The sequence below is a fragment of the Apis mellifera genome, linkage group LG3 (assembly GCF_003254395.2).
Source record: "Apis mellifera strain DH4 linkage group LG3, Amel_HAv3.1, whole genome shotgun sequence".
Classification (NCBI taxonomy): domain Eukaryota; kingdom Metazoa; phylum Arthropoda; class Insecta; order Hymenoptera; family Apidae; genus Apis; species Apis mellifera.
Genome location: NC_037640.1, coordinates 3,054,864 through 3,066,876, shown reverse-complemented (window position 1 = coordinate 3,066,876; position 12,013 = coordinate 3,054,864). Strand labels below are relative to the sequence as shown.

Below are 12,013 nucleotides of genomic sequence, written 5' to 3'. Positions count from 1 at the left end.
TCGAGGGCGTGTCGAGATCTACAGGAGATTAATCAATTGGCGATATAATAAATATTGTTAAAGTTTATATAAAAATAATATTTAGAATATTTATAATTGAGTGGGGAGAAAGTTGTGATAAAACGTATAAACTTGTCAATAATTTGTGAGAATCTGCGTTGGAAAAGCGACTGATGGAAATTTATTGTGGTGATAGAAAGAAGATCACAATTTGTTAATAATTACGAAAATTTCTTTGTTGGAAAAGTAACGTTGAAATGAAAGCTACGAAATTTTTGAAAGTTTAAAAAAAAAATGGCCATTGGGGCCATTAGAGGAGTGAAAGTTACGAAATCTTAGTTAATAATTATGAAAATTTATGTTATAGAAATGTTATAGAATTTAGTTGAACTGGGGAATGATAGATGAGTTGCGAAATCTTTGCTACCAATTGATGATATTGTTATATTGTTAAGGGTCAGGAATGAAAATTGCAAAATCCTTGTCAATTATGAATTTTGAAAAATGACATTGGGGATCTCAGATTGTTGGAAAAGTTAATGCTTCTAGATTAAGCAATGTATTGCCTCGAACGCAGCAATTGTGCCATACTAATTTGTTACGAGTTATCTGTGGATGAAGCAAGAGATACATCTTCGAACGAAGTCAAAAGAGAAGAGAAATCTCGTAGAAACTTAAATCGTTCTCACTGACACAGATCCGAAGGAATCGTGTTTCTCCTTATAATAACTTTTTCTATAGAAGAGTACACACGTATCATTTTCCTAACAAAGATCGAACAATCATCGAAAATTTGATATTAAATTACGATCCATGTACTATAAAAAAAGCATCCATTATATCTGATCATTGTACGCTTTTGTTGCAACGTGAAAAATAAATTTTCAATATACAATTTCTCCTTTTTTTTCCTATCTATTACATTACACTTGATATAAAATTAGAGAGAATTCAAGTATCGTAATTGCACTTTCAATATTTAATAATAAGATTATTACGCGTTATAAAGCGAATTCATTTAATACTTAATTAATTTTTAAATCACGATTGTTATCATGCAAATTTTATTCGTCAAACATTCCTTAAAAAATTAAATTATTCATAACTCCCTGGATTTCCTTGATATCGATGGTTGAGAAATTCAGAAAATTCTCTACCTCTAATTTCCACGAGAAATTCTTATCAAGGAAAACTTGAGAAGAATAAATGGGAAAAAAAGAAAAGACTCAAAACATATATCTCGTTAATTCGTTAATCAATATCAGGAAGTCATTGGAAAGAGCTTAAACGTGATCGATCAATATAATAGCCAGAAACTCGATTTTTCGCAATACAGTCGTTTCTCGAAGGTCCTTTCACTGGAAGGTCGCGCGCCACGTTCACGGGAAGATCTCTCTCTTCGATCTGACAAGAGAAATTTAAGATCGTGCGAATCGATTTTAAACGGAGATATACAGTTTCAGTTCTAAATTTAGAAAAATCAGCCTTTTTTTTATATTAAATTTACATTATTAACCTCGTCACATTTAATTACTGTAACAATTTCGTTCAAAAATTATCACAAATAAATCCAATTTATCCAATATTCTTTCTTAATAAAAAGATACTCCCGTTGAAGATCTCGATGTTAAGTTTCGAGCTTCAAAGCACGAATGCCGAAGAAACGGCTAATTACGAGGCCAGCCAGCGATTGCCGCGATTAAACTTATCAACCGAAAAAAGAAGAAGAAGAAGAAGAAAAAAAAGAACCGCGTGGTCGTTTAATTAAACGAGCCTCTGGTATCGGTTGGCGTCGACCAGTCTCCGCGGCGGAAAAGGGCAAAGTTCACGGGCAAAAAATCACTACTCGCGATAAATTTCCAAAGCTTCTTACGTGGAGGAGGAGGAAAAAAATCCAAGTGAATGGAAATACCAATCGGGAAATAATAAAAATGGGAGGGAAAGGGAAGGGATGCTGCCATTCTGGCAACGGTCCAGCCGGCTTCCGGTATTCTTCGAGGCGTCACGAGCGAGGGACAAAAGGGAAGAAGGTCCGAAAACTTCCAATCGAGAACAATATCCCCCTCCCCCCTCTATACGTGACTCATTTTCCTCGCTGATTTCGTTTCCACCATTCGCATCGATTTAAAATCCCGTGCCAAAGGGATTATGGATAAGTTTCACGATGATAATGCAGCTGTTCCTCGAGAGAGGAAGTATGGTGGACTGTGCTAATTTCTCGTTTATACAGTCTCTTTCGATTCGTTTCTTTTTTTTTTTGTAAAAGAAATAAGGGAATGTGTATAAATATATATATTGAGGTTGATATAAATTATTGATTGATACGGTTTCAGCGTTGGTTATTAAAAAAAGAAGTTTATCGAGAAAAGTTGGAAAATTGTAAGGACTCTCTCGTTTATATTCTTAGCTAGGTGAATAATTAATTTGAAATATAATAAGAAAATGTATTTGGATAAGGAGTTTTCGGGAGATAAATTTCGTTCGTTAAATTTGATAATTCGAGGAAAAGGATCTATAGATATGGAGTTTTATATTGTACGAAAGTTTCGATAGACACAATGTCTTTTGGAATTAATGCTTCAAAGAGAGTAGAATTCTCATCTCGGATTTACTTTTCTCGTTTAAAGTTTGGAACAAAGTTGCCATGTGTCTCTCGAAGGCAGGCGCCTATGGTGCGGTAAACACATCGTCGAGGGTAATAAGGAATTCCCTTCCTTTTAGCCTCCAGATGCTCGTTTCAAAATGCTCTGCTAACAAATTTACTACTATACGCCTACGTGTATATCAAATCGCGAGTTTAGAAGGGATATAATGTATGTGGAAATAGACCACGTTCTTTAAAAAAAAAAAAGTCTCAGAAATATTATAAAGGGATCAAAATTATTTTACTTCTTCGTAGAATCCTCGACAACGTGTTCAATAAATTGTAGGAAGAATAATAAAATAATAGAAAATATATTCGTTTCTTATTGATTTCTTCTATCCATTCCCATATCGACAATTTTTTTCTACAATATTGTACAATTGTTCCTTATTGCTATTAGTTTAAATTTTATGATCATCGATTCGTTCACACAGTTTTTAATAAATTTGTTTCCAATAATCGTTGCAAGCGAGAAAAGATGTTTTACGATCTTTTAAAAAAGAATAATGAATTTATAAATAATGTTAATTAAAAAGTATTTTCAAATATAATAATGCAATTCTCTGGTATCTCGACGATTACGAAATTTCATTATTTTTTTTAAAAAATTGCGAAACATACTGTTTTACACGTAACCTAAGTCGTTAAAATCATCGCTGCAGCTATGTAATCGCGAAATTTAAACTAATAATAGAAAATATTATCAGTAACTAATAAAAAAAAAAAGCAATTATAATATTATCAATATCAGGAAGTAAAAAAAATAAATTTCTTTCCATATCTTATATATGCATAAACTGTTCACTCTTCGTTTCTAATTTGAGAACAAATGGAATAAAAATAGAAGCTAAAATAAAATTACCATTCGTTTAAAAAAATTTTCAACGATGATCATAATAAATTCTCTTTTCCTCCAAATTCATTACTTTTAAAAATGATCCGATTATCGATTTGTTCGAGGAAATAAAACAAATTGTTATTCGATCCAATTATGATAAATGATTTAATACTTCTCTCTAATATTTCAAATAATCATAGGTATAATTTAATAATCTAAATAAAATCTAAAAAAAAAAAACAGAAGAATTAAAAGAAATAAAACGAAAAGTTTATCCAATTTAAATATCAAGTGTTCGCATTAACCGAGACACACATCCGGTGTTGACTACGACTATCAACGAAATATGTCAGTTGAAACCGGTAGCTTGAATTTATGTCGCGTGCATCTTGTACTTATACACGTTGGAACGTTATATTACGTTCGAAGGAGGCACACGATATCGCGCATAACACGGGCTAAATGTAAATACTAAGAAATCCAGATCCAGTGAAATACACGGTTGAATATATACGCACGATCGATAATGGAAGATGAAACGCGATCGATATAGCGAAGGATATTTTATAGAAAATCCGTTTGATTCAAAAATTGATGAGAATTTAACGTAATATAAAAGGTTTATCTGCTAATATATTCGTAAGATCATATGATCGATTCTAAATACCAAAACAAATTTAAATTAAGTTATGAGCGATTCAAGTCACTATATTTCCTATCTCGCTTCATCCAACTTAAATCGCTTATAATAAAATAAATATTTTTTAAAATATCAATTTTTGTATTTATTTCGACGTCTAGGATCGATCTTGTAAAATATTGTACAAATATATTAACAAACATCCAACACGTACTTTCATTAAAATAAATAAAATTGTTTAGATCCTTGTTTGCACATCGATGAACAACAATAAACGAGAGAATCAAATAGGTTCAATCTCACGTTTAAACATCTCTTTTAATTATCGATATAGCTTTTTCTACGTCGCGAGAGAAACAACGAGATTAGTCGACTCTCCGCGTTCGAGGAACCTTGTTCGATAGATCACACGTATAAATAGAATCATCGGGTTGTAGCGCGATTCGTTCTTATTTTCTTTCTTCTCGCCCCGATTAATAATCGAGTTAATCGAACGAATTAACGAATCGATCTATTGTTAGACACACGTGGAGAAAACACGGTGTAATGATATCGGCCAACTGTTGCTTTTAATACCTGACCAGATGCCAACGCGTACAGGTACCCGCTGCTTTTCTACGAAAATTTATCGACACCTCTTCCTCGAAATCGGATCGATCGCGATCCAAAACGTTCCACAGCTGCTTCGAAAATTACACGTACCGCATATACTATACTATACATGTCGCTCGCCACACGCAGGCAGATACGCGCACTATAGCTTATATATCTCGATACGTACGTATTTTAATTTACGAACGCATCAAATTGGATTATTTTAATAATAAAATTATCGCGATTAAAATTAATTTACGATATTATCCTATAATGAGAAAATTTATTAACTATCTATACGTACAGTGGCAAGTATATAAATTATATATATACGTGTATTACGTTTTTATATTATTGCTACTGTACACGATAATACATAAATTCTAATTATATTTATTCGATAAAAAATGTATGTTTCTAAATCGATAAGATTCTGCCAAAATTAAATTTATCATTAACAAATCATCGATGAGTAATTTATATATGTATATAAAACTGATGAATCATTCCGTATTTAATTCTAATGTAACTACGTATCAATATACGGCGGTATATAATCAAATTATATAAGTTAATATAATAAAATTATAACATGTGAATCATGTATTTAATTTTACCTAAGTATCATTGGTGCATTATAGATGATGAACTGTAATGAAAATTACGTAAATTTTAATTCCGATTTATTATTAATTACGTAAAATAAATAAAAAAATGTTCCATACTCTCGTTTGAAATTTTTCCCATTTTAAATGGAAACTGTATGTCACTATATGATGATTCGTTAGAATAAAAATTTCCATCTCCTTGACAATTAATTGATTTTTCCATATCTGAACAATATTTAAGTGGTAATACAAGATCCATAAAATCGATCCGGTAGCACAATATGTTAATCCTTTGATAAAATTCAAATAATAGATACAAGAATGGAAGAATGTTTCCAGATGCTCATGAATAGTGTATTTCGAACGGGTGCCTCTCGAAATAACATGGAAGGCTTCGTGGAACCGCGTGGACGAAATAGGAAAATTCCTGTGAAATTCTCGATTCGCGGTGCAAAAGTGGAACGCGTGGGTTCTTGGGATAGTCGAGGCACGTTCCGACGAATGGAACGAGAAGGGGAGGAAGAGGGGAAAAAAATAAGCGCGTGGAAAAGCTCGATCGAAGATGTTGTCGCTCGAATTTTCCTCGTATCTCGCGTTGATGAGAATTAAATTCGAACCCTTTCGAATCTCGGCAACATTATACGGGATCATATCGATCATTGATCCCGAACTTTATTATTGTTTATAATATCGAGCGTATATTCGAATAAATATTCCGTAGAAAAATTGTGAGACGAAAAAGAATTGCTTTTTTTTCTCTGCAAACTTTATACTTTATATTCCTTCAATTTATTTTTATCGCTTTATGCAATACACGAAACACAGCATACAAACACTCTTTATCTACATATGCATTTAAAATTGTGTATAATAAGAATCTTTAAAATAAAGATAAAATAATATGTAGACATATCTACTTTACACGTTTTCTTTACAACTCGAAAACCAATGATACGTTTATGCACGTAGGAAATTTTTACTTATTTTTTTCCTTTTTTTATTTTATCTGTGACTCGAAAAACTAAGATACGTGTTATTTATTTATTTATTTATTTTAGCGCGATTAGTAGATTCTAAAGCCATGCTGTTTATGAATCATCCTGTAGAATCCGCAGAACAAATTTAGAGTTTTGTGGGCGTGGGCAAATTGTAAGCGTCGGCACGTTTTAATTCCTTGAACCGACTACACAAATAACATACATTATATTCTTGCCTTACTAGGAAGCAATAAATAGAAGCTGATCCAAAATGTCGTTCGTTTATTATTCCAGGCTTCTATTATTAACAAGTATCATATGGATTCCTTGCTACAACTCGTCCATTATTCCCCGATTAATGAAACGGAGAAATGCCAAGAATATATTATCGACGTCTACATTGCTAGGACTAGAAATTATATTGAATTTAAACTTCCGCTATTCTGGCACCATTTCCTCGATTTGAACCCATACGATTCTTTTCCAAAATTTAAAAGAATTGTTTTGGAACAAGAATATTGCAATTTCAAGTAGAGAAGGCTGAAGAAGAAAATAATAAACATTTTAGGAAGGGAAATATCAAGATTTCCAATCAAATCAACGATAAGATGATAACAAAGGAATCAAAAACTTGGCGAAACCTTATTGAATTTCGGATGATACTTTAGAGGGATATTAATCTACGAAGACACGTTTCATTCACGAGCGTGAAATCCAAGTTTGAACGAGTTTCAAACACGTATCCGGTCTTTTCACGAGGAACTAAATAATTTAGCGGATGTACGCGAGTTTCTTCGTGGCGAATGTAAACGTCTAATTCATCGTGTCGTAAAACGCTTCTCGTTCACCAGAGCGAGAAAAGTCAACGCGCGTTCAACCGGTTCAACACATTTGTTTCGTGATAATTATTTATCTGCTCGTTAAATTTCAACCATTTACGCTCTTGAGCATAACGAAGTTATCATCACTAAGAGAGAAAATAGAAGAAAAATGAAGAGTTTTTTCTCCTTTTCCATGTTTTTTCCCTCCTTTTCTCTTTTTTAGAAATGAATTATACCGTCATCGTTGAGCATGAAAATGAAGTTTGCAAAAAAAAAATAAAGCGAGAACGCACACGAAACACTTTGGAAGAACTTTCGTTCTCGCGTAAAACAAGCGTCTCTTACAAACCGGAGAGTAATTACAGCACGGGTCCGGTTGAAAAAGTAATTTTAACGAGCCGTAAACCTGTATAGACACGCGATCGTTATTATATGGCGAATTAAAAAATTCAATATGTGTGAGCCCAGCTAAATATAGACATCGTTCTTCTTCTCCACGGCTACGACGTTATGTCCCCGCGAATATAGTATTCTATGAACAAATGATAAATAAATCAACGTATCATCGATTGTTGTCGCTAAAACTTTTTAACAGCGTTGAACACACAGAGTTTCCAAAAACAGTTTTCTTTCTCCTTTTCAAAGAACCGTAATCGCGTAATAAAGATACAAATATACATATTTCTTGCAAACGAATCTTAAAAATATATATTTAAGATAAAGTTGGCATACCTGGTCGAATGATCGACGAAGGATCCACCGTCGAGGAGTCTGAGCTTGGCGAACAGCACTGCGTTCACGAATGGCACCGCGGTGAGCTCCTCGAGGTCCACCTCCACCGAGAATTTGTACTTCTTCTTCTTCATCATGAAGGCCATCTCACTAAGACCAAGACACTTCACTTTGACCGCGACTCGTGGTTACTACGTGGGGATAAAATGGGAGACCGGGAGAACGTCCGCGATTCTCCAGCTTCTTTTCTTACTTGAAAATCCTCGGCGATTTCTTGCGGAGAACGTGGTGCACGGTACACGGGGGCGCGACACGCGAGCAAAGCGGAAATTGTGCACTAAATGCGACCATTTAACTCTGGCTCTTTCGCGGGGAGCAGCAACTATGTCTCGCGCCTCTGCTATTATTTTCACTAATTACTCTTTTTACCAAAATATCTTTTATTCTATTCTGCTAACGAAAAATAAAAAAAAAAAAAAGGCAGTTCCACGATCCTCTCCTCTCTTTTTCTCCCGTTTCCTCCTTTCTCTTCTATCGAATCGTCAAACGATTTTCTTTTATATATATATATAATATATATATATATACATATATATATATATATATTATGTATATATATATGTATATTTATTCGTTTAGATTCGTTTTAGAGGTTGGTCAATTTCGAGCGACGAAGCTGAACACTTGAAGCCGGCTGGGCGGATCTTGTTCGAAGCTTCAGCGACATCCCTGCTCACTCTGTCTCGCTTTCTCACACGGGCGTCACCTCCTTCGATCCTTTATTCGATGCTCAGAAACGGCAATTATTCGTGCACGCCATCCTCGTCGTCGAGACTGCAAATTAAACAATATTCAGTATCTTATTGATGACAAAGTAGTAGTAGGAGGAGGAGGAATCGTTTCACCCGTGTTATACGTAACACGTGTTCCACGTGTTCAACGATATATTAGACAGTTAGGGGATAATTCGAGAGCCGTGGATCTGAAAACTTTTATGACGGAGCTATAAAAAAAGGACAATCTGCCCTGTTGTTTGCTTCTGGAATTCTTCGAGAATAGACACGTGCTTGGTTAATGTCGATTCTCAGGTTATTTAACGGCTCTAATATATTGGATGGAAATTGTACAACGAAATCGTTGATGTATAATTAAATGTAATATTGAAATGATGTTAAATATTTCATATACAAAAGTTATAATTAGAATGCGAATTTTTATGCAAAATATATTCCAAGATATTTAGCATAATATATATTACGTGTATTTACTTATCATAATTTGTCCTACGATAAAAACAATTTTTCCAAAAGTTATAAATTCGTATTTAAATTAAATTTGCTTCAATGTCACGTCACACTATTTTCCAAAGTATTATTACACTTTTATTTTTCTTTATCGCGATATTTAAATATTGACTCGACTATATCGTCTTCTTATCACGAAAGATCTTATTCATTGCACGCGTATCGATACCCAATTTCGCTCGATAAAATGGTTCGCGTGTAAAATATGCAAAACACGCGTAATAGGAAAAAAAACACATATTTGCAGAAAAATCCGCATATCTAACCATAACCTAAGCGACATATTTACCAACGACATCGGCGACAAACGACCTATCGGTAAAAGAGCGAACTAACAGGAGCGAAAAGCAACAAATACATAGTAGCGTTCGCGGGTGAACGTTCGCGAACGAATGTCACTGAACCTTTATCGACATTTTCAATAGGCACGTTCACGCGACTTCGAAACCTATAGCGGGGAATCGACGGACGGACGGACGGGCGGGCGGGCGGCCAGTCGTCGTCGACGTCGGACGTTAGACATCGCTCAGCGCAACGGCAATTGTTTTGAAAACGCTAATTGCGGCTGGGAACGCGAGCAAGCGAAAATGAACTCGCTCTTCCTGGAGTCGGGTTACGAGCTGCGAAGTAGGTGACCGCAGCCCTCCAGCTCTCCCGAGGCGAGAGAACTCCTACATTGCTACGAATAATTAACGGCCCTCGATGATGACTCTTTCGTCAATCGTTCCGACCATTCACACTGCACACACCAAGTACACTACGTTATTATGAAAGAAAGAAAAAGATACTATCGTACATTTAGGAGGATAAGAGGAAATTAAAGAAATTATGTAAATAATTATTCGTGATTTCTTGCTTGAGAAGAATAGAAAAATATATTTTAATAATTTTTTTTAATTTAAATTAAAATGTTTTCAGGGCGTTACATGAATATTAAATATTATTTGTAATTATCATATTCATTTCTACATATTCTATATTTTAATTTTACTTTTTATACAAACTCGTTTGATACGAGTTGGTATAAATTTAAAATCTAATCTTCTCAAATTAAAATTACAGTCATTTTTATTTGTCAATCTATAAATCAAAGCAATAAATTTCTTAGATACGCGCTCCTCGAAGATAATTAATTGAACTATAATTTAGTATGATAAATATGTATAGATAATTCAAAGATAAGTGATTACGAATGAAAATAGTGCTTTCAAGATGTGCTGTGAAAACTTTCAATGGAAACTCATTGAACTGTCTAAGTAATAATTGATTTGAGAGAAACAATAACAGCTATGAGTGAGAATAAAACTTTGTATGCAGACTCATAGTTCGTTAATGAAGAGTGAAAAGCAAGTTTAAACACGATTTACAACGAAATCAAATTCCCGTGAAACAAGCAACCTTGAACGCATTGAAAATGAAAATATAGGATTTATATGTAGCAAATGAATACGTTAAAATATTTATATATTTAAAAAAAAGGTGCGATTTTTAACAATACGATACGATAAGAACTGCGCGTAATTTTGAAATCTCAAATTTCTAGAATCTCCTTTGTTTGATTGTTTCTGCCTTCTTGTTATCATTATAATAAATAGGCTTCCACGTAATTGTGGCGAAATACCTTGATTGTTTGAGCGAAAGATAAGAAATAATTTTTAACTTATCGATGCGTCATCGATAAAAAGAGAGAACAATTAATATTTCTTAGATTATAAATTATTCTCTAATGATAAAAAAAAATCTATACTCTTGCTTGTTTATCGTAATAATTTTCATGTGATTTAAATGTAATTCTACTAAATAAAAAAATATGATAAAAATATTTGCTTTTAATTCGTTATATCATTAAATTGAAAAAAAAAAAAGAATTAGATTTTCTGTTATAAATATTGTAACAAACTATGAAAAATAAATTTCATACTTAAAAAACTTTGCATGAATTCAATTTTGATTGTCTATCCGCAAATATTTTATCGAACAGATACAATTCTCTAGAATACTTTCTAATTATGATAATGCAACATGATTCTAGATATAATATTATGAATTACTGAATCGTTTAATTTCATAATCACGTGCAATTGCTATTACTATTATGAATATATAATTATCGAGAAAGCGAAAAAGAATTCACGAATCTTCTCGAAATCTAATTCGCGTTATTTGACCTACCTGTCTGATTTTCCATATGCATTAAAAATTAAAAGCATTAAAAACACGGTTATTCGTATTTTCACTAATTTATTTAAACAAATTGTCTATCACGTGACACTCGCTAATAAACTTCGTTTATGATAAGAGATGCACACACGATTAAGAATACTAGACGAATGTGTTCTGTTCCGAATAACCTTGCAATGAGTATACGAAAAAAAGCGCGAAACAAACGATAATCGTACGGATTTCTAGCTACTTTCAGGTCTAGAATGAAAAACGGTTAGAAACGATTATAAATAATCGAAATGATATTTTCGAATTAATATCGGCTTTTCTAAAGATAAAATTATAGGAAAATAAATAAACGATATATTATTTTCGTCCGTTAGTATAATAAATCAAGAGTTAATTACTATTTTTAAATTTCGCGATACATAATTTGTAATGAGGAATATTCCATCACCTGTCAAATAATATCTGCGATAAAACATAACGTGTAATGTATATAGTTCGTATTTTTTCAATACAAACAACTAAACTAAACTGATCTACTGAATATTGAATCACAACATTTCTTCAATATATTCGCAAATTTTGAAATACTCTTAATGTATACTTTAATGAAAGAAAAAACGAGAGACAACAATTCGATACTTCACAGAAATCGTCTCATGATGGCAGGTGCAGAACAGTTTCTG

General features: G+C 33.0%; 1 protein-coding gene across 3 annotated transcripts in view; it reads right to left on the bottom strand.

Annotated features, from left to right (window-relative positions):
- LOC408759 (protein FAM102B) overlaps positions 1-8,363 on the bottom strand; it is a 56,949-nt gene extending 48,586 nt beyond the window's left edge. The window contains exons 1-2 of one of the 3 annotated variants that reach the window (XM_016911332.2): positions 8,108-8,363; positions 7,855-8,004 (exon numbers count right to left, since the gene is read on the bottom strand). In XM_016911332.2, coding sequence (XP_016766821.1) covers positions 7,855-8,004; positions 8,108-8,205 — 248 coding nt within the window. In that variant the 5' untranslated portion in view covers positions 8,206-8,363. The remainder of the gene's footprint in view (positions 1-7,854; positions 8,005-8,107) is intronic. The other 2 variants (XM_016911335.2, XM_016911333.2) reach the window with 2 other exon arrangements.
- Positions 8,364-12,013: the final 3,650 nt, after the last annotated feature.